Source organism: Narcine bancroftii, chromosome 3, assembly GCF_036971445.1.
Source record: "Narcine bancroftii isolate sNarBan1 chromosome 3, sNarBan1.hap1, whole genome shotgun sequence".
In the NCBI taxonomy this organism is placed as follows: Eukaryota; Metazoa; Chordata; class Chondrichthyes; order Torpediniformes; family Narcinidae; genus Narcine; species Narcine bancroftii.
In genome coordinates, this window is record NC_091471.1 from 251,867,181 (window position 1) to 251,890,497 (window position 23,317).

General features: G+C 41.5%; 2 protein-coding genes across 8 annotated transcripts in view; one reads left to right on the forward strand and one right to left on the reverse strand.

Moving 5' to 3' along the window:
* The window catches only part of LOC138758540 (kinetochore-associated protein DSN1 homolog), a 37,369-nt gene extending 32,438 nt beyond the window's left edge, over positions 1 to 4,931 (reverse strand). The window contains exon 1 of one of the 2 annotated variants that reach the window (XM_069927584.1): positions 4,241 to 4,931. In XM_069927584.1, the coding sequence (XP_069783685.1) occupies positions 4,241 to 4,350 (110 nt within the window). In that variant the 5' untranslated portion in view covers positions 4,351 to 4,931. The remainder of the gene's footprint in view (positions 1 to 4,240) is intronic. The other variant, XM_069927586.1, reaches the window with a different exon arrangement.
* Positions 3,588 to 23,317, forward strand: part of mvb12a (multivesicular body subunit 12A) — a 69,709-nt gene continuing 49,979 nt past the window's right edge. Inside the window, exon 1 of one of the 6 annotated variants that reach the window (XM_069927591.1) lies at positions 3,588 to 3,694. Coding sequence is in view for 2 of the 6 variants with exons in the window: in XM_069927587.1 (XP_069783688.1) it covers positions 4,369 to 4,554 (186 nt within the window). In the remaining 4 variants the exon portion in view is untranslated. Of the gene's footprint in view, positions 3,708 to 4,135; positions 4,555 to 5,306; positions 5,396 to 5,984; positions 6,090 to 23,317 lie in introns of those variants that run through there. The other 5 variants (XM_069927590.1, XM_069927587.1, XM_069927589.1 and 2 more) reach the window with 5 other exon arrangements.

A 23,317-nucleotide genomic window follows, 5' to 3' on the forward strand; every position in this document is an offset into this window, starting at 1 on the left:
CCACGTTCACCCGAGTTCAGGTGCTGTCTGTGTGGAGTTTGTACGCTCTCCCCTTGTCTTGGACCAACAGGTCGGTCGCCTGACAAAGGCACCCGAACCCCCCCGTTGAAATGCCGGCGTCTGGGGCGGTGGAGGAATTGGCTGAGAAGAGCGTGTTGCTCCCACCCCCCTCCCATGGTTGGAGAGGGATTAAACTATGATCTCACGGCTTCGGGCTCGTCTCCAACAAAAGGAGTGGGAGGCAGGGTCCGCCGTGCACGGAGCGAGGGGGAAGGCATCGACAACGAGACGTTCGGTCCGGCGTCTCCGCTGAAGCGCAGACCCAGCGAGGATGGTCCCCAACTCCAGCCGCGTCTGTGTGTCCGGGAGCCGGGCGAGCTGAGTGCGGCGCTCCGATCCCCGGGATTCAGAACTCTGAGATCCCTCCACACCTCCAGCGTCTTCATTTTCACCTTCAGTGTGAATGCGCTATACTGGCGCGGCGGCCAGCGGGCCAACTCTAATATATATTTAATATGATCTTGCGGGCCAAATATAATTATATCGGGCCAGAGTTTGACATGTGTGTTCTAGGACATCCTCTCAAAAGAAGACAAAGAAAAACTCAACAACTGCTGATCAGTCAGTTTAACCTCAGTAGCGGGGACAATTTAATAAATAATTAAGCAGGGAGAAAATAGGCTGTCACTTGGATAAATATAGATTGATGAAAGTCAGTATGAATATATTGAAGGCAAACAGTAGTTAGCAATCTTTGTTCATAGAAACTTGCAAAGGCTTTTAAAGATGCAATATAATCGTCTCCAGACTAAAATTCTGCATATATTCAGATAATGGGGCAGGTGGCTATCAGTGGGAAACATTTTTATGATCTATAATTCAGTTCAACTTTAGCAATGGAAAATAAAATAAATTATGGTTAAACTTATTTGCACAAAGATGAAAAGTTGGACTGTAAAATCAAAAGCCTCAGAGGTTAGGCAAGACAATAAAGTTTATGTCAGGTACTGCCAACTTAGAATGTCATCAATAAAGACAAGAAATAAATGATACTTTTAAAAAAATTTGGTGCCCATATTTACATTTTGTCAGTATAAGTTTATAAATGGCTTTCCCTAAACCTCATGATACTTTGTTAACTCCTTGGAATAAATAAATAAAATTGAATAAAGTTAGAATCCAGCGAAAGACAACCAGGTTTACTTCTTTTTTCTCTTTACTAATTTGTATTCTTTTTCCTTTTCTTTTTCTCCTTTCTTTTCTAACTCTGTTGGGGTTATTATTCTGGGGGAGAGGGAGGTGGTGGGGTTTTTCCTTTTGAGACTTTTTATAAAGCTATCATGTATAATGGATTGATAGGATTAGATTACATATTTTGTATTTTGACATGAATACCTGTATGAAAAACTTAAATAAAGTATTTTTAAAAATGAGAAATGTAAAAGAAAAGCAAATAGAGGGCATGCAAAATGAAGTAAAATGCAAATGTGCCTCATAAGTACATAAGGAGTAAGGCAATAACTAAGAGTAGTTAGGCTTATCAAGGACCAAAAGGTTTCCACAAGTTGAGGAAAAGGCAATAAAAGCAAAAAAAAAAAATTCTGCAGATGTATGGGGTCAATGTTTCGGACCATAGACCTCAATCAGGAATCTTTCCTGAGAAGGGCCCAAGGTCCAAAATATCCACTGTCTTTTACTTCCTATGGATTCTACATGACCTTCTTAGTTTCTCCAGCACTTTGATACACTGGGTTGGATCAATGAATTCTTTGCAACTGTCTACAAAAGGAAGGAGGGGGGTTATACAAAATTTGTAGTTAAGGATAGAACTGGAAATCATGGAGACAGGGAAAAGACTGGAAAACATTTCTAATGAGTGTTTAAAAATGTGGTAGCTAAGTCAGGAAGCTAGGAGGTTAAAAACCAATAAAACAAGTATTTCAATTAATTGATAGAAAACAGTTCGCCAAGAGTATGGTAAGAATCTCAGACGCACTGCCTGAAAGGCAGAAATCTTCTTTTTAAAAAGAAACCTTTGAGCAAATATTACATTTAAAATTAGGAACACACATTGTTAACGTCATATGCTAAAAGTGTGGAGTTGAAAATCTACTTGAAAATTAAGACACAGGGTAATTATTTTTTCAGTTTTTCCCAACAGGCTGAAGATTCAAAAAGCCAATTCAGTCAGTATCATATCCTGTTTGGAAAATATTACTATCCAAATATTAGCAATCAGGAGACTGGAAAAAAACACGAATTTGAAATGGTCATAGTCTAAGTAAATATAACTCATTGATTGTGAAGCACACGGAAACAGAGGTTTGATCAGCTCCTGGCAAAAAATTCTGGAATTATAGACCAAATGCCAAAATATTATTCAAAATAACAGGAAAATCCATAGACGCTGTGATTGTAGTCCAATACACAAAAGTGTGGGAGAAACTCAGGCAAGTCTCACGGCATCTAAAGAGTAAAATAGAAGCCCAGTTTCGCCACTTCCAAGACATGACTCATTTTTGAATAATTATCAACAGTAAAAGGAATATTTCAAGACCGAAGCCATAATACGATCATTACTCATCTCCCAGAGTGAGGGGAGCTACTATAAGAAATTCGACGCATGGAAACATTTAATCTGCTCGCCCACAAGACTGTAATGTTGAACATACTCAGTAATGCAAGCCAACTTGTGTTTCCATATTACAGCAGAATCCCTGTTATCAGTAATCTTTCTTGTAATTCCATGGACTCTTACATCTCTCACATGCAGCACCTTGTCGAAGAACTTCTGAAAATCCAAGTAATAACATCTACTAACTTTGTCCTTCCTGTTACTTCTTCAAAGAATTCCAATAGGTTTGCCAGGTTAGATTTCCCCTTAATTAAATCATGATGACTGCTGCACCTTTTACTGTATGTCTTCATGTGCCCCTAAACCTCACCCTTAATGATGGAAACTATCATTTGCCAATCACTGAAGTCAGACTAACCAGCCTATAAATTCCTGTTTTTGCCTCCCTCCTTTCTTAAAGAGTGGAGAGACTTGCAACTGTTCAGTTTTCTGTGGCCACTCCAGAATCCAGTGATTTCTGAAAGATCTCTACTAAAGCCTCCACAATCTCTTTAGCTACCTCTTTAACTATATCTTGGTTCTGCTACCACCTACTTACACTAGCACAACTCACTAACCAATGTGTCTTTGGGATGTGTGTGGAAACCTGCGGGCCAAAGAGAGGACCAAGCTATTCAAAAGAATATTATATAAACACAAAGAGTACCGGAAGTTATAATCAAACAGGGGTACAAGAGCCCATCACGCCATTTTCTAATGAGAAAATATTCACCATAACACCAAATAGAATTTCCACGATGTTGCCGGGCATATTCTTTATTCTAGACAACCTTTGATCTGATGGCTGGAAGGTTATTGACCTACCAGCCAGATCGGTTGGCATTACTTTGTGAGATTTCCTACATCTCCAAAAACTCTCTACAGGTGTATGGTGGCAAGCATTTAGGCTGGTTGCATCACTATCTGGTCGGGAGGTGTCAGCGCTCAGGACCAGAAAAGATTTCTGAGGGTTGTTAACTTGCCATGCAATATCACAGGCACCAGTCTTCACTCCATCAAGGACATTTCAAAAGGCGGGGTCTTAAGAAAGCAGCCTCTACCTGAAGGACCTGCACCCAGGTACACTAAAAAGGTACAGGAGCCTGAAGAACTAGCCCTCAGCTTCTTCCCCTCCACCATCAGATTCCTGAATGAAGTCAGACAATGCCTTTGACCTTTTCTTTATATTTGTTTTGTGAGGTGGATTATAGGAATGTTTCCACTAAGATGCTGCCGCAGAACAACGAATTTCGTGACAATAAATTCTGATTCTGAGACATTTCTCTCCCCACAATTTCCCTAACGCAAATTACCAATTCGCTATTTTTAACTTCGATTTAAAGACTTCATCACTACACTTACTATAAATGTAAGTTATAATATGTAAATATAAATGTACTATACTATGTACTGTAGTCCGAATCAGCACTGGGTTCATTGTCATGAAAATATATAATCACAGTTGTTGTTTCGTGGCAGTTTTATCAGCCTAACATTAATTAATTTAAAGCCGCCAGTGATACGCACTGGGTAAGTAACCTGAGGTAACGACATCCCCGAACAACAAAAAGCACATTAGATATCACCACACTATTTAATATCCCCAATAGTCTTTGCGGCCGCTACCTCTTCTTGACGCTCCCATCCTCCGCCATTTTCGCCGCCTTTCCCGCCGACGGCACAAAGGACAACGGGACTTCGAAAGGCCCGCCGGTCAACGTAATGCGCGGCTTCATTTCGGGGCGAGAGGGCGCATGCGTTGGTTGGCGGCGTGGGATCGCAAGCTGACGTCACTCCACTTGGGACAGGGCGGCGCGAGCGGAGCGCCGGAAAGAGCCGATCAGTCGCCGAACGCTATCGGCTCGCCGAAGGTCCCGAGCGCGGCGGCGGGTGAGAATCGGTCGGACTGGGTCATCGAGGGGCGGCGGCTGCCGGGTGGGGTGAGTCTGTGGGGAAGAGGTGGGGGTCGGTGGGGGTGACAGAGCCGCTGCCGTGGGCGGCGCTGCTCGGTGTCGGCGTACCTGGGCGCGGCAGGTGAGCGTCGGGCTCGGGCGCCCACCTGAGGGGCCAGGTTAACACTGGAGGTGAAGCGTGAGGAAGTTCTAACACGCCAATGAAATAGACATGGTTCACGCTGCTTGGCTTGAAATCGTTAATTAATTGTTGTGGTTGCTTCCTTATCATCTCCCAATGTCGTCATCACAGGGAGCAGATCACCTAGAGCTGCCTCAATACCATCTTGCGAGTGGCATGCACACTTTGTCCCCAGGGCCCTGCATCCTGGCAGAGTGGGCACCATGGCAGAGATTCATCTCCCAGTGGACTGGCCAACCATTTCAGTTCTGCATCCTCCACCCCCCCCCCTCCCCCCGTCACCTGCCTGCAGTCGTATGGCTAGGTCAAGCTGACCGCTTTGCCACTTTGAGCGTCGTTACAGGACTTGGGTGCGAGGAACAAGGTAGTGCCTGAATGGATCTTAGGCGAGTATGGAGGTGGTGGGGGGGTAGTCGCACATGTCCAGACCCACCCTCTCCAGTGGCACGATGAGGTCCAAGATGGCTAGGGGAAGTTCTGTTGCTGTGAATGGCCAAACCAAGCTTTGATGTGAGGGATGCCCTATCTGCGCTTCAAGGTGTATGTTTATTATGTGGCAGTTGACCCTACAAGAGGGTTTGTCAGTCCCTTTAAATGGTCATCCTGCAGGGTTTGTAGCCACCCTCCACACCAGGCAAGCCTGGCGAGGGAGCCGGCTTAATCACCAACCATCCAACCATGTGACAGGTCGGTTCCCACTTTTCTTCTTTTTGTGTCCCATTCTATAATCTGCGTCTCCCTCCCATGCTTGCATGTTTATCTTATGTCTGCAGACACCACGGTTGAAGTAGAAACAATGCTGGAGAAACTCAACAGTGTCCTTTGTATAGCAAAGATAAAGAGGCATAACCACTTTTGGGAAGAGAAGCGGATGAGGCAAAATGAACTACAAGAGGGTTTGTCAGTCCCTTTGAATGGTCATCCTGCAGGGTGTGTAGCCACCCTCCACACCAGGCAAGCCTGGCGGGGGAGCCGGCTTAATCACCAACCATTTTCAATTTGTGCTACAATTTCTGTATGATGCCTGTCACTGATATTTTAAATATAATTTTAACGATTTCTGTATAATGTCTGTAGCTAATAATATTTTAAAGCCACAGTCTGTATGGAAGGAACCTTGTCTAACTTTCTGTCTTTTGGTGCACTTAATCTGAAAGTGATAAGGAAATATCTACAATATGGGCATTGCATCTGATAAATCACCCTTTGAATTTTGAGAATAATGGAGCTTTTGTTTCAATTCAAGTATATTGTGACATGTGTTGTATTGCAGTTAGGTTTGTTTGGTGAACAATCCAGCTAGTAGTCCATACTTACTACAACAATAAGAACGCAGTATGGAGTGCAGAGTTACAGTGAGAGATATGTTAGAACAATGAAGGTAACATTATCTTACTGGTGTGAAGTTAATTCTGGAATCTAGTTGTGTGTGATGTCATACTTCTAAATTTTCTACCTATGTGTACTTGAGTGTATATTTAAAGTGCAGCAAAAAAAGGTAAAGGAGTTTAATTGAATTTGGAAGAATTAAATCTTAGAATTATTGGATCATATTACTGAATTAGGTATACAATTATGTAGGGTATAAATAGGGTGAACAGTAGGAAACTTTTTTTCCATAGCAGAAGTGTCTAAAACTAGGTTTAGACTGAGGTTTAAGGGGAGTGGATTTTTCATCAAGGGAGTTGTAGAAACTGAAACACGCTGTACAGTTGGATAGTGGAGGCAAGTACTCTCGTGACATTTAAGAAGGACCATGAGCCTATGCCACCCAAATATACTCATGAGATCTATTAACCCCATATGTCTTTGGAACATGGGAGGAATCAGAGCACCTGGCACTGTCTGCCAGGAGTTTGAACGTTCTCCCTGCATCTGCAACCTCCCACTGTTCAAAATGTACCGGAGGTTGTTGATTAATTGAATGTAATCATGCTGTATGTCTAAATTAAATTAAATTTTTTTAAAAAAAATCTACTCTAACGATTATCCACTCCAGCACCACAAAAGATCTGGAGGAAACCCACAAAGTTATGGGAAGAATGTACAAGCTCTTTACAGACAGTGCTGGATTTGAACTTGTCACGAGCACTTTAATAGCTTTGCACTAACCACTACACTAATGATGCTGTGGTTAGATTGGTTTTGATAAGTACTGTATAATTGGCAATTAAGCCATGGGCTGAAGGACCTGTTTCTGTGCTATATGACTCAATGAATTAACATTAGAGAATTATGATGAGTTTATTGTCATACAAAATGTGGATGTGTATGTATATTGTTCTTGCTGAGCCAAACAAAAAAAATGTAAAAATTTCAAGTAGTATACATTACCCCAATACGGAAAGAGATGACAGATATAAAAGTTAATAAATATTCACTCTTGCAGTGCAAGAAAAAAAGTGCCATTTCAATAATGCCGACAGGTCTTTTTGTGGTGCTGGAGTGGATAATCGTTAGAGTTGTTTTTATTTTAAAAAAAATTTAATTTAATTTAGACATACAGCAGGATTATAGCCCACGAGGCTGTGCTGCCCCAATTACATTCAATTAATCAACAACCTCCGGTACATTTTGAACAGTGGGAGGAAACCCAAGCAGATGCAGGGAGAACGTTCAAACTCCTGGCAGACAGTGGCAGATTCGAGCCCCAGTCCTGATCACTTGCACTGTAAAGGCACTGCGCTAACTGCTATGCTAACCATGCTGCTAACCAGTATTGGGAGGTTCTAGTTTGATAGCTGTTGATGGGGGATGGGGGGGGATGAAAATTCTCTTGCACCTCGAGGTTCTGGGCGTACTTTCTGCCAGAGGGTAGCAGTGAGAAGAGGTTATAACCAGGATGATGGAGATCCTTTTTGGTGGTGGCTGCCTTCTTAAACGTCTAATGGATGGGAGGTTGGAACTCATAATGGCTGTGTTTGCTATTTTATGCAACCTTCCATGTAACTGGGCACTGGTATTACTGATCTAGGTAGTGATGCAAGCACCTGCAGAAGTTTGAGGGGTATTTGACTGTATGCCAGATCTCCTTAGATTTCTTGGAATGTAGAAGAGTTGATGTGCCTTTTCCATGGGAGCCTCACTGTGCTGGCTCCAGGAGAAATTCTCCAACATGTCTCCCCACAGGAAATCTGGCATTTTCTCAAGACTTTAACTTGTAAAGACAGTTATCTGAAGGTGATAAAACATGAACTCTTGCTTGAATCTTTTCAGTTAGCATTTGACACTATCACACTACCAAAACCCCTATTATCCAGAATTCAAGCAACCGGCAAAAAGTAAATTACAGAAAATAAATAGGTAAAAAATATGTAAGTTTAAAAATGGTGCATCCTGTTGTTAGTTTGCCAATCATGCAATATGAAGTTTCAAGCACCTGGAAAATTCACTTATTAGGCATAGACCAATCCCCATAGGTGCCAGACACCAGTATTGTAAAAATCACCTGTGTAATTGGAACCCATAAACCACTCCTCCCTGGCCTTCAATCTGTCTGCTAAAATTGAATTCTGTCCTATCTAAGCAATAGTTTTATATGCTAAGGAAATTCACCTGTATCTCAGCTTTACCTCACTTGATCCCTTTATTGGCCTTAACTTTCCAAACTGATTGAATGATGTGATAAATTTCCTTCTGCTAAATATTGGAAGAATTTAAGTTATTCCCCACACAGACGTAATCATTTCAAGCAAATGAAGCATGTTATTTGTATCCTTGGTGTTTATTTAACTGTGAGGTGTGCTGTAGTTGATATCTGTGCTATCACTAAGACCCGCAATTTCCAGATTTTAGATTTATTGTCAGAGTATGTACATGACATCACGTACAACCCTGAGATTTTTTTTTCCTGCAGGGGCGGCAGAATTACCACTACCCAGTAGTGCAAAAAAAACTGTACACAGCGTATACATATAAACAAATAATGAACTGTAAACTGATAACAAATATAAACAAACTGCAATACAGAGAGAATAAAAAAGAAAATCAATAAAATGCGCAAGTAAGAGTCCTTAAAAGAGTCTCTGATTGAGTTTGTTGTTGAGGAGTCTGACAGTGGAGGGGTAGCAGCTGTTCCTGAACCTGATGATGTGAATCTTGTGGCGCCTACACCTCTTTCCTGATGGCAGCACCGAGAACAGAGCATGTGCTGGATGGTGTGGGTCTTTGATGATTGCTGCTGCTCTTCCGCGGCACCGTTCCATGTGGAAAGGGTTTTGCCTGTGATGTCTTGGGCTATTTCCACTAATTTTTGGAGGGCTTTATGCTTGGGGGTATCGGTGTCCCCATACAAGACCATGATGCAACCAGTCAGCATACTTTCCACCACACCTCTAGAAATTTGCCAGGGTTTCTGGTGTCATACCAAACCTCCACAAACTCCTGAGGAAGTAGTAATGTGCTTTCTTCATGATGCCATTGGTGTGTTGGGTGCAAGAAAGATCCTCTGAGATGATGACTCCCAAGAACCTAAATTTGCTCACCCTCTCCACCTCAATGATCACTGGCTTTCCTTTCCTTTTTTTTTCACAACTTTATTTATTCGTTCAACAAGGTTATTACATACAGTAAAAAAAAGTACATATTGTGAACAATTTTTAAAAAATTATATTTAAAAAGAGAAAAAAAGAAATAAGAACCCCCCCTCCCCCTCTTTAGGAGAGCCAAAGAAAAAAATAACTGAAATATATTTACTAAAATCTAATCAAAGTAAATTTAAATGTAAATATTCTGAATATAAAGACCACTTATTAAGAAAAAAAGAATAATTATCATGTAAAACATACGTGATTTTTTTCCATTACCAAACAAGTTTTCATCTCATTATGCCATATATTAATATCAATCATATTAGCATTTTTCCATGTACTTGCTATACATTGTTTTGCTACAGATAAAGCTAAATATACAAAAGCAATCTGAAATTTATCTAATCCCAAATCTTTCAAAGGCTTCAATTTACCCAACAAAAATATTGTTGGGTCAAGAAGTATTTTAATCTTATACAAATGTTCCAAAAACAATTGAATTGCTTTCCAAAAAGATTGTATATGTACACATAACCAAACAGCATGAAAAAAAGTTCCAACTGAATTACCACATCTGAAACAAGAGTCTGATTCACTAAAACCATATTTTTTTTAACTTTTCAGGTGTTAAATACAATGATGTAAAAAATTGTAATTAACCATTGCATAACGAACATTTATCAATCTAGTAACACTAACATGTTTTGCGGAAACTGCCAAAATGTTCGGCCTGGAAGTCAGCCTGAAGAAAACTGAGGTCCTCCATCAGCCAGCTCCCCACCATGACCACCAGCCCCCCCCCACATCTCCATCGGGCACACAGAACTCAAAACAGTCAACCAGTTTACCTACCTCGGCTGGACCATTTCATCTGATGCAAGGATCGACAACAGACTCGCCAAGGCAAATAGTGCCTTTGGAAGACTACACAAAAGAGTCTGGAAAAACAACCACCTGAAGAAACACACAAAGATCAGCGTGTACAGAGCCGTTGTCATACCCACGCTCCTGTTCGGCTCTGAATCATGGGTCCTCTACCGGCATCACCTACGGCTCCTAGAACGCTTCCATCAGCGCTGTCTCCGCTCCATCCTCAACATTCATTGGAGTGACTTCATCACCATCTTCGAAGTACTCGAGCTGGCAGAGACTGCAAGCATTGAATCCATGCTGCTGAAGACCCAACTGTGCTGGGTAGGTCATGTCTCCAGAATGGAGGACCATCGCCTTCCCAAGATCGTGTTATATGGCGAGCTCTCCACTGGCCACCGAGACAGGTGCACCAAAGAAGAGGTACAAGGACTGCTTAAAGAAATCTCTTGGTTCCTGCCACATTGACCACCGCCAGTGGGCTGATATCGCCTCCAACCGTGCATCTTGCCGCCTCACAGTTCAGCGGGCAGCAACCTCCTTTGAAGAAGACCACAGAGCCCACCTTACTGACAAAAGACAAAGGAGGAAAAACCCAACCCCAACCAACCAATTTTCCCTTGCAACCGCTGCAACCGTGTCTGCCTGTCCAGCATCGGACTTGTCAGTCACCAACGAGCCTGCAACAGACGTGGACATACCCCTCCATAAATCTTCGTCCGCAAAGCCAAGCCAAAGAAGAAAGAAAAGAACGCTAACATGACAAATATCTAACCAGTCATCTTCAGAAAAAATAAAATTAATATCCTTTTCCCATTTAATCTTGGATCTATCCCATCCCTTTTTTTCCACACTCTCCTGTAATATTTGGTTCATCAATGAAATATATCCCATCTTTGGTACAATCACAAGAAAATATTCAAATTTAGTCAATTTAGGTAAAATCATATCTCTACCAAATATTTGTTTTACTAAGGATCGAAGTTGATAATAAACAAATAAAGAATTCTCATTAACACCAAAACTTTCCCTCATTTGATTAAAGGATAAAAATTGACCTTCTTTAAAACAATCCCAAGTTTTTTTTATACCTTTAGATTTCCAATGTAATAAACATTGATTATGCATTGAAAAAGAAATAAGTGGCTTTCCTTTTCTGAAGTCAACAGTCAGCTCCTTCGTTTTGGTGACATTGAGGGCAAGGTTGTTGTTGGGGCACCATTCAGCCAAGTTTTCAATCTCCATACTGTATGTGGACTCATCCCTTTCCTTTATACAAACCCACTACCGTGGTATCATCTGCATATTTGTAGGTGTTATTGTCATAGGTGTAGGTGTAACATTAATATTATGTAACATTAAAATCAATATTGAAAATCTTGATCAGGAAGAATTAGATTGATAATTTTCTTTTATCTTTCCCATATGACATTTATAACCTTTTGTCTTTGATTTATTCACATTGATCTTGTTTGCCCTAATCCCTGTGGTCATTGGTGCTTGGTTAAGGATAGCCCTGTTTCTTATTCTTATTTTCTAATCTTTCCTTTGCCTCAGCAGTTTCCCCCCACCCCGCTCCCCCCAACCTTTCTAGTAATTGTCAACTTCTTTAACTTGGGTATCTATGCTCTTAAGATTTTTGACCTCGATTGGGATCGAGATAAGTTTTTGGAACGTATTCGCTGTGGAGGGGAGGGGGGGTGGAGACAAATATGGACTTTGGGTATGTGATGAATGGCATTGTTTATTCGATTTTGTAAGTCTGTGAAAACTAAAATAAAATGTTTAGAAAAAAAATTTTTTTGACTTCTTGAATGTTTCCATATTTGGCCTCCCCATATAAGTTTTAAGGAAATAAGGAGCCCATACCAACTCTTCACTCTATTCCATTTCCCACTAATTTTTCATCGAACCTTTTCATCGAACTTGCACTATTCACTTACATAGGACCAATTTAATAGGGAGATTGTGCAAACTCCACCCAGACAGCAGTGAAGGTTAGGATTGACCCAGGTTGCTGAAGCTGTGAGGCAGTAACTTTATTGTCTGAGCCACAGTGCATCCCTTGTTCAAAATTCTCCCTGTACTAATGGTGCCTGGAATTCCGATGTTAAGTCACTAATTTGCTTTGTACATCTAATTTAAATCAATTTAACTTTCCCATTTAATCAACTCTGCTATCTCTGGTAAAAATGTGCAAGCTGCATTCAATGTAATTGTGTATGAGGAATTTATCGAGTTAGCTGCCTCTTGTATACAATGCTACATTAGTCAAATTTGATTGAAGTAGAGGAAACAGTCTATTGAATAAACTTTGCTTGATGTACAATAAAATATCTTTTGTAATACAGAGGAAAGAGAAACTGCAGTTTCCTCCCCAAAGGACACTGTTAATTTCTCCAGAACATCAAATAAAAGACTGTTTTGATAAATTATGTGCATAAAATAATCTCAGTTTCAGCGGTATGTAACCAAACTTGATTCATTGGGGAATTCACCAGCAGGCTTCAATTGACCTGGATGTAACATTATCTCTGAGTACAGCTTTAATTAATCTTCACTGAACACGTGATTAAACACATTATTCATTCAATCATTTGCTATTATAATGCAAGACGTTTTAAGAAATTTTACTTTTCTAAAGATAGGTTGATTATATCTAATAAGGATATTGAGATTTGGGCTTTTAAAGAATCATGGAATGGAGAATCTTCATAAAACAAGAGGACTGAAAAAGGATGTGATCTGGAATGGGAAGTGTACACATAACTAATTTCAAAAATATTGCAGGATTTGGCAAGGTCTTTCATTTTCCAAACTGATTAGAATTTTTTTAAAAAAGCAGATTACAGCTGTGCTCAACTTTTGCCATTTCTATTTCTATAATCAGTGTTGGTTTCCTTTTTAAAACTACAGATGATGGAAATATGAAATAAAAATAGAAAATACTAGAAATATTCAACAGGTTAGAATGCATATGTGAAAAGAGAGATGTAATGTTTCAGGTCCAGGACCTTCTCTTTATATTACTTGTAGAAGGTGGTCCTTGTATATTTGTCAGTTCCTTGTGGTGAGAATTTTGAATGTTTTGATGCATTTCCCTAACTTTGATCAGCGTCCTTCTGTTGATCAAAACTTTGAAAACTTCATGTTTGTGGGAAGGTTTCCAGAATTTAATCAACCTTTATGAGGAAAAAGTGCATTCCAAAGTTTCTTCATTTTCATGTGTGCCAAGATACAGTGATGGAGGTTATTTTGTGAGCAGACCAGTTCAATATCAAGTAAGGGTAAGAGGTGGGAATTTTAAATTGTATGAGTGAAGTGAGCAGAAGCCAGGACTCTCAGCAAGAGATGGGAATATTAAACCAGGTGACGCCAATAAAAAGAGAAAATACAGTGCAGTTGGAAAACACAAAAGTCTGCAGACACAGTGGTTGAAGCAAAAACACAATGTGAGAGAATCTCAGCAGGGACACCTCATACCTTGATGAAGGGCTCAAGCCTAAAATGTTGTTTGTATTTTTACCTTTGCTATATAAAGGACATTGTTTGACTAGCTGAGTTTCTCCAGCATTGTTTTTATTTTTTAAAAAGTGCAGTGGCCCCTGGGGAGCAGTCATTGTGGGAGTGCCCAGTGTAAGAGTGGGAACTGGCAGTTTTGGCTTGAGACGCTTCAGCGGGAACCACATTTAAAGACCCTTAACCCTTTTTAACCCACATTGACCAATGAGACTCAAGTTCAACCTCACTAATCAATTAAATGAGGCTACTGGCAACATTGTAATTAAATAAATTGATGTGAGGCAAAAGAGGGAGACGTGGGCAGGCTGAGAAGTCTCGGTGCAGTTTGAGCACGTCCTGTTAGGGAATTTGTGTGGGTATTTGCTGATGTCTAAAATTCAAGTTTATTGTCCATGTACCAAGATGCAGTGATAAAGTATGCTTTGCGAGCAGTCTCATCTATGATATAGCAAACAAACCTGTACAGAATTACAGTTGGTACGGAGAAAATAGAACATAATTTTACTATTTTCACGTTCTTTCAGGAGTCTGAATACAGAAGGAAAGAAATTGTCTTTGAATCTGGTGATACATAATCTCACACTTGTGAATTTTCTCCCAAGGATAGGAAGGGAACATGGACAGAATGAGATGAATACTTTAATACATTGGCTGCTTTTCCAAGGAAGCAGGAGGAATCAATGGAATTAATAGAGAAGAGGTTGGGGTAACATGTAATGGCCTGAGCTGTGATCTCAATACTCTGCAGTTCCTATATTGCATGCAGTGATGGACCATGATAGTATACTTTCAATGGTGCATCTATGCAGGTGACATGCAACATTTCCTCAGGCCTCTGAGGAAGTCGAGGCACTGCTGCCCTATCTTGGCCACCATGCTGCCATGGGTGGACCAGGGTGTGTCACTGAAGAGGTTTCCTCCTGGGAACTCAAAGCCGACTACTATATCCACATCTTCACTGTTGGTATGACTAGGGAGTGAGAGAAAGGAGCTCCTCTGCCAGAAATCTGTAACCAGCTCCTTAGTTTTGATGGCATTTAGGAAAAGCAAACCACCAGCCCCTTTTTCTCCCTTCTACAGTCCCAACTCGTTGTTCGAGATCCTGCCTACGACAGTGTGTTTGGCCACTCAGTCCTGTGCATACAAGGAGTACACTATGTGACTGAGTACATAGTCTAAGTTTCTCAAGCCCCAACACCGCTGCAGATGTGATCAGCTGGAATGACAATGCCCCCCCCATTGGTGGGGTCTACCAGCTTCCACGTTACGCAGCTGCAGCACATGACTTGATCTTGCACCCCTACTTGACTGAATCAGTTGTAATTTATTTAATTACAATGTTGCCAGTAGCCTCATTTAATTGATTAGTGAGGTTGAACTTGAGTCTCATTGGTCAATGTGGGTTAAAAAGGGTTAAGGGTCTTTAAATGTGGTTCCCGCTGAAGCGTCTCAAGCCAAAACTGCCAATTCCCACTCTTACACTGGGCACTCCCACAATGACTGCTCCCCAGCGGCCACTGCACTTTTTAAAAAATAAAAACAATGCTGGAGAAACTCAGCTAGCCAAACAATGTCCTTTATATAGCAAAGGTAAAAATACAAACAACATTCTGTCATTCAACAGCTATCCGGAAAAAAAAAAAAAAACCTGCTTAATTAATACCCAAAATACTAACTTCTTCCTTTGGTATACTGTAGTACAGAGTGTTCTATCTACAAAATGCATATCATCAATTTGGCAAGGCAACTTGAGGATGATTTCCCAAACCTGGGAAATCAACTAAATCAAAGAAGGGAAAAGTGCCATACAGACATTGTCCTGACTTGGAAATATTTTTCTGTTCTTCGGTTGTTGCTGAAAATAAATTCTGTTCCAAGATCTTAAAAACTTCTGAGCTTTGAACTTTACCCGTGATCTTGCCCTTTTTATTAGTGTAACTAATGCTGATTAAGTAGCTGAGTGATTCACATTATTTCTTTAATCCATTTTAAGAATTAGAGAAAAGAAGTCAGCATTTTGTGCCTAATTGTGTTCTTAATTTCCCTTTCGATGTCCTGCATTCCAGCTGGCAAGTATAGCTTTGTGGTTGCAATAGATTGGAAATTTCAAGATTGTGAAGGGACTGTATAGTTGTAGGTGATGGTATTCCCAAGTTTCATTGACATAAGTGGTCGAAGGTTGGGAGCGGAAGTGAAAGAACCTTGGCAATCTACTTTTGTAGCTATTGCGTACTGCAACTTCCGAATATCAGTGATGGAGAGAACGAATATTTAGGATGATTATTGCAGTGCCAGTCAAGTGGCTGATTGTAGTAAACACACCAAAACGTTGGAGGAACTCGGCCGGTCTTTTCAGCATATATTGGAGAGAACGACATTTTGGGCCTGAGCCCTTCTTCAAGAAAAAAAAATCAGAAAATGCAGAAACAGGATAGATCAGAAAGTCTCAGAATTCAAACAACAGGGGGAGGAATCCAGGTGTTGATTGGATGTGATAAGGGACAAGGTAAAATTTATTATGCTAGTGCGAAAGGAGATAGAGAATGGAGGAGAAGGGGGTGGGGTGGGGGCTTAATGAAAGCCAGAAATGTCGATATTAATGCCATCTGGTTGGAGGGTGCCCAGTTGGAAGATGAGGTGTTGTACCTCCAATTTACGGGTGGTCTCTGTCTGGCACTACATGAGACCATGGACAGAAATGTTGGCAAGGGAACGAAATGGAGAATTAAAATGGGTGGCCACTGGGAGATTCACGCTATTGCGGCGGACAGAGCTGAGGTGCTCAACAAAGTAGTCTCCCAATCTGCGTCCGGTCTCTCTCTCTGATGGAGAGGAGACCACAGCAGGAACACCGGAAACAGTAGATGACCCCTGCAGAATCACAAGTGTAATGTTGCTTCATTTGGAAGGACTATTTGGAGCCCCGAATGGTGCTGCAGGAAGAGATGTGGGTGCATTTGGACCATCTGCAGTCACAAGGGTTGGTCCCAAGGGGATGATTGATGGGGAGGGAGAAGTGGACAAGGGAGTCGTGGAGGGAGCGTTCCCTGCAGGAGGGAAAAATGTGTCTAATGATGGGATCACGTAGTAGATGGTGGAAATGGCAGAGGAGGTTGTGTTGGATGCGGAGAGCAGTGGGGTGGTAAGTGAAGATGAGAGGAATCCTGTCCTATTGTGTGTGAGGGGCAGAGGGAGCCAGGGCAAATGTGTGGGTAATGGAGAATATATGGGTGAGTGCCAAGTTGATGGTGCCAAGTTTGAAGGAGAAGATCTCTGATAATCTGGCATGGAAATCCTCATCCTGGGTGCAGATGCAATGGAGGAATTGAGAGAATGGAGTGGAATCCTTATTGGGGACATTGTGGGAAGATGTGTAGTCGAGGTAACTGTGGGAGATGGTGTGTTGAGAGAAGATGTCTGGCAAGAGTTTCTCTCGAGATGGAGACTGAGAGATTGAAGAAAAGGGAGAGTGTTGCTAGTGAAATTGAGGTCAGGGTGGAAGTTGGCAGTAAAGTGGGCGCATGAGGCAGCACCATGCAGCAGAAGAAGAGTTGAGAGGCTTTGCCTGTGTAGGCTCATAGCATGAATTGCTCCATGTAGCCAACAAAAAGCAGGCATAGTGGGGGCGCATGTGGGTACCCATGGCTACCCCTTTAACAAAGGAGAAATTATTGAGATGAGGACAAGTTCTGCCAGCTGGAGAAGTGTGGTGATGGATTGGGACTGGACCAGAAAGAAACAACGGGCTTTGAGGCCTTCACTATGGGGAATGGAGTGTGTACGGGGATTGGATATCCATGGTAAATGAGGCGATCGAGTTCAGGAAACTGGAAGTTGCTAAAGTGATGGAGGGTATGTGAAATGTCCTGGATGTAGATGGGGAGGGACTGGACCTGGGGGACAAAATAGAGTTGAAGTAAGAGGAGACCAAATCAGTGGGGCAGGAGCACGCTGACACGATAGGTCTGCCGAGGCAAAGGACATTTTAAATATTTCTGCCTGAGCCCCTGCAAATTCTACACCAGACCCCCTCAGGTCTGAGGGAATATTTTGTCAGGCCCTGGGGATTTATCCACCCTTATTTTCTATAAGATAGCAAGCACTTCCTCCTTTATCTGTGTAGGTTCCATGACTCACTGCTTGTTTTCCTTACTTCTCTTGACTCTGTGCCAGTTTCCTGGTTGAATACTGATGATAAAAATATTTAACATCTCCCCATTTCTTTTGGCTCCATACATAGCAGACCACTCTTATCTTTGAGAGGATTATTTTTTTCTCTTGCTATCCTTTTGCTCTTAATATACCTAAGGAAACCATTGGGAATTTCCTTCACATTGTGTGCCAAAGCAACCTCATTTCTTTTTTTTTAAGCCTTCCTGATTTCTTTCTTGAAGTTTTTCTTCCATTTTTTTTGTACTCCTCAAGCACCTTATTTGATCCATGTTGCTTGTACCTGCTATACACCTCTTCTTCTGAATTAGATCCCAAATATTCCTTGAAAACCAAGGTTCCCTATGCCTGCTAACTTTGGCTTTAATCTTAATAGGAACATTCAAATTCTGTACTTTCAAAATTTCACCTTTGAAAGTCTTCCATTGACCTTGCACATCCTTACCCAAAAAAAAAAGCAACTTATCCCAACTCATGCATTCTAAATCCTTTCTCATTTCCTCAAAATTGGCCATTCCCCAATTTAGAATCTCACTCCAAGGCCCAGACCTATCTGTAGATAGCTGCTACGATCTTGCCCCATTAGAATTGCATTGGGGCCACCGTACTTGGGCCTGCGCATGGCACAGGACCAGCAGTGATGCATGTCAATTGAATCTAGTGCTGGCTGGGAGCTGGAGCTCCTCCAAATACTCCTGCGGTATAAAGTGTATGTATTTCTTTAATAAAGGTTTTTAAAACTACTGGCTTCAAGTCTCTTTATTGCAAAGCACCACTGCAAACATGGGTTCCTGTCAATCCCACTTCTGACACCAAGCTTGAAGCTATGAATCACAGCTGAGTCACTGAGTAAACCCCTGCCATGTTTTTGGCTGACATTATGGCAGATGGCTTCAGACACCCGGACTCACTCATCTTCGATGGCAATGTAGCCGAATGGTGGCGAAGATTCTAGCAAGAATATGATATATATTTATAGCTGCTGTGCATGAGCACAAGTAAATGTATAAAAGCATATATTTTGGTGAATTTGGCTAGCCCAGAGGCCATCAAAAGGGAGAGGGCAGTGGTTTTTGCTGGAGGTTCGCGAAGAGGACTGTGTGATTCAACCCGCCGAGTCCAGGGAGGACCCTGAGTGTCTTAAGCGCAAGTTCAGGGACATGTATAGTCCTCAGATGGAGAGGCACAGATTTAATATGCACAACCAGAAAGAAGCCTGGGGAATCAATCCAATTGTATGTTAGATTGGGCAAATTTTGCAAATTCGGCGTGCTCATCAAAGACCACATGGTGTTGGGCATCCTAGACAATAATTTGTGCACGACTCTGCTTTAAGAAAATGAGCTTATGCTCACTAAGGCAGTTTCAAAGTTCCTTGCCCACAAAACTACCAAAGATAATAGGAAATGGCTAGAGTCCTCAACCACGAGCTACGACCATTGATGCACTTCAAATTGCTTCCAGTAGCGGTCATTGGTGGGAAGTTGCGCCAAGCAGCCATTGTCAGATGAGTACATCTAACAATAGCCACTGGAGGGAATTTGGCAATAGGACCCTATTGGCGAGCCACCCAAGATACCCCACAGAACGGGCACCCTGAAACAACTGCAGAACAGATCATGTTCCCAGGAGGGAACTGTACCCAGCTTTTAAACAATAGTGAAGGAATTTCACCATATGGAACAACTACAGAAAAATGTGTAGGACTATACGGAGCAGACAATAAAGATATATTGACCTTGTGGCCCCAGACCAGGAAAGGGACAGTTTGGATGGTGAATACTATGTAGACAGTTTGTCTACTAGAACAACAAGTGGCCTTTGTAAGAAGAAACGGTGAGGCATTTGTCTTGATGATGGTCAACAGCGTAAGGACAGAAATGAAAATAGATACAGGGACCGAGTGCAATGTGATGTCTCTCAAAGTCTTCAACCGGCTCTGGTATAAGGAAAAGCTCCAGTAAAACGGCAAGTCCACAAGCCTCGTGGGCTATGGAGGGAGCAAGATCCATACATTGCGGACCACACAACTGGAGTGTGTTATTCAAGGACACAAGCATGTCCTCACATTCTTCATTGTGAAGGAGAATTTAATCTCATTACTTGGCATCAGTGCATGCATGGAACTTGGTCTTTGTCGTTCAGTGCAACCTGTTATCGGAAGATTTTTTGGAGCCAAAATACAAGGAGTTCTTTAGTGATGACCTGGGAAGCTACTGGTCACCCATTCCATGCGACTTGATCCCAAAGTGTGACCAGTAGTCTGCCTGGTTCACAGGATTCAGGTAGCTATGAAAGACAAAGCCAAAACAGAACTAGACTGTATGGAAGGTCTAGGGGTGATAGCCTGGTGTCCGAGCCAACCGAATGGGTGTCCTCGATGGTAGTGGCAAAAAAGGATGCCAACGAAATCAAAATAGGCATCAACCCCAGAGAGCTAAACACAGCGCTCAAAAGACCACACCTTTTCATGTGAACCTCAGAGGAAGTTGCAGCAATGGTGCAATGTTGTTTTCCGTGTTGGGCACTAAGAACTCTTTTTGGCAGGTTGCCTTAGACCATCGCTCTTCTCTGCTCACCATTTTTAGCACTGCTTTTAGCCGTTTCAGATTTCTAAGAAATCCCTTTGGTATAAGCTCAGCCAGTGAAGTCTTCCAGTGCTCTATGGAGAAAATCTTTGCCAGTTATCCATGCGCCATCATCATTGATGATATATATCCTGGTCATTGGCGAGTCAGTTATAAAGCACAATGCTAACTTAAAAAAGGTACCGGACAGAGCGAAGAAGGTGAATTTTAGACTCAATCCCAAGAAATGCAGGTTCCACCTGGACCAGGTGGGGTACGTAGGGTGATATTTTCCCTGATAAGTAATGCCACTTCTCCCCCTTTTAACCCCCCTGTTCTGTCGTGTCCACTGTTGCAATGGGATAGGTAATATATACCACAGCAGATTTTTTAAAAAAAAGCTTCTGGAACTCTTCCAATCTATTTTGCCCTGCAGTTGTATGAAAACCATATCTTTTTGCCTTTAAACCCAGATGCTGGAGAAACTCAGCATGTCTGGCAGCATCTGGAAAGGCAGGTAGATATCTGAATAAAAAGTAAGGAGAGAAGGGAATAAGGGAGAATAGCACAGGCTAACAGGTAATACAGATGGGAGGGTAGCTGAGAAGTGATGTGGAGAGGGCAGAAGGCTAAGAAGGGTAGCTCTCTAATAGAAGGGAGGGAGTGGGGAGGTGGAAGGAGAAGGGTGAGAGAGAGAGAGAGAGAGAGAGAGAGACCCAGGGTGGGGGGTAAATGGAAATGGGAGAAGTGGATATTAGTGCAGTCTAATTGGATACTGCCAAAAGGTGTTCCTCCAATTTGATGGTAAGCTTGGCTAGCAGTACATGTGACCATGGACAGACTTGTCAGTGTGACAGTGGTGCATGGAATTAAAATGGCTACCCACAAGGATGTCCTCACCGTTGCAGCAACAGAGCGAATGTACTCAACAAAACAATCTCTCAGTCTCCCCAATACAGAGGAGGCTGCATTGGGAGCAGCGGATTCACAAATTAAAGGTTCCTTTCATTTTGGTTCTTTCTGGCAGGTCTTGCCTTCTCTTCTCAAGGTCTATCTCTCTATATAACTTTAAGAGTGATCACCTTATGGATGTAAAATAGTTGCTTCATTAAGGAACGTTAAATGGGGAAAAGTGATGAAAATCTATCCCCAAAAAACTAACTCAGAAAAATCAGAATCTGTTGTCATGAATATGTCATGAAATTAGTTGTTTTCTGGAAGCATTACAGGTGCAAAAATTTCTATATTTTAAAAATATAAATAAATTAATGTAAAAAGAGAAATTTAGGTAGTGCCTGTGCTTTATTGAGGTGAGGGGAAGAAGTTGATTTTGAACTGTTGGGTGTTTTGTCTTCAGGCTCCTGGACCTCCTTCCTGGTGGTAGCAGTGTGAAGAGGGCATGGCCTGGGTGGTGAGGGTCCGTGATGATGGAAACTGTTCTCTTGAGACATCGCCTCTTGTAGATTTCTTAATGGCGTGAACTCCAATGCCTATGATGGCTCTGGCAGAGTTCACAACCCTCTGTAGCCTCTTTTTCTGGGCATTGGCACCTCCATAGCAAACAGTAACATAACCAGTCAGAATGCTCTCCACACTACTCCTGTAGAAATCTGCAAGCCCCTGTGACGTACCAAATCTCAAGATGGAAGAGTTCCAAATTGTTGAAAAAAAAACAAAATTTGCTGTGATGTGTATTTGTAGGAATTATAACACAAGAAGGCATGACTGTAGTCATGGCAGAAGATCACCAAAGAAGATCTCAGCACCTAGTGACATCTATGTATCACAGACTTCAAGAAGTTGTTGCATGCAAGGGATCAACACGTAGTACTAAACATAACTACTTTAAAATACATCACATTGATGTGTCCTAAATATTATGCTGTCCTGAAATGAGGGGGCTATGTATAAAAAGTGCTGTAATTTCTCCATTGGTCAAACCAAAATGTACAGAAATACCCTTTAATCATATGTGAATTGTCTGATGACAAGTTTAATAACTGTGGAGCATAGGGGCAAATAAAGGAAAATATGTCTTTGTCCCCAACATTATAGAGTACACTGTATGTATAAAAGAGAGAAATGTCAATAAATTGTGCAATACCAAAAAAAACAGCTCTACATTTTACAACCCTTCAGAAATGTAAGACCCAATCACACATGCAATTTGGAACCAGATGAAATTACTAATACTGCCACCAAAATATTAAAAGAACAAAAAAATTAACTCCAATTTCAACTGGAATACTTACACCTGGAGATAGAAATGAGCAGAGAAACATATGTTTCATCGTATTGCTGCGGATCTGAGCTGCTTTCCTCCTTGTCACTGATCAAAATCTGCTAAAAAGTATATTGCTTTAAAATTTCTGCAGAAACAAATTTTCTCTTTACTGTCAAATCAAAGCATCCATTGAGGATGTGCACACTAGGCCCTATTCAACAGACCTCTGCTTTGTTTCAGAGACCAATGCCATTCGATTTCACACGATACAGAATTTCTATTGTCTAATGGTACAAGAGGATATCTGAAGCCAGCCATTTGTGCGTTACTGAGATAACAAACTGTAATGGCAGACTATTCATAATGAGCAAACAAGACGAGGAGAACGACGACATCACGTTGGCACAGTTAGAAAAGAAAAACAACTTTACTCCATTGTGTAAATCATAACAGCCTGAATTGTGCAGTTATATATTGGCTATTTTAAATAATACATGGTTAAAATATTGATTTTAATAAAACATTTTTAAAATTAAAAAAAAGACATGATTGTGATCTTCTGATGAGCAAGGATCCTGTTGCAGTGGCCCAGCTGACCAGTACTGAGGGGATCATTTTCTTTTTCCACATATGTTGCCTGACCATTACCCATCCACAAGCTGATGGTTTCTATTCTTCCCATCCTATTCTAGATCTGTCTACTCAAGGTGTTGGGTCCACTGAAGAA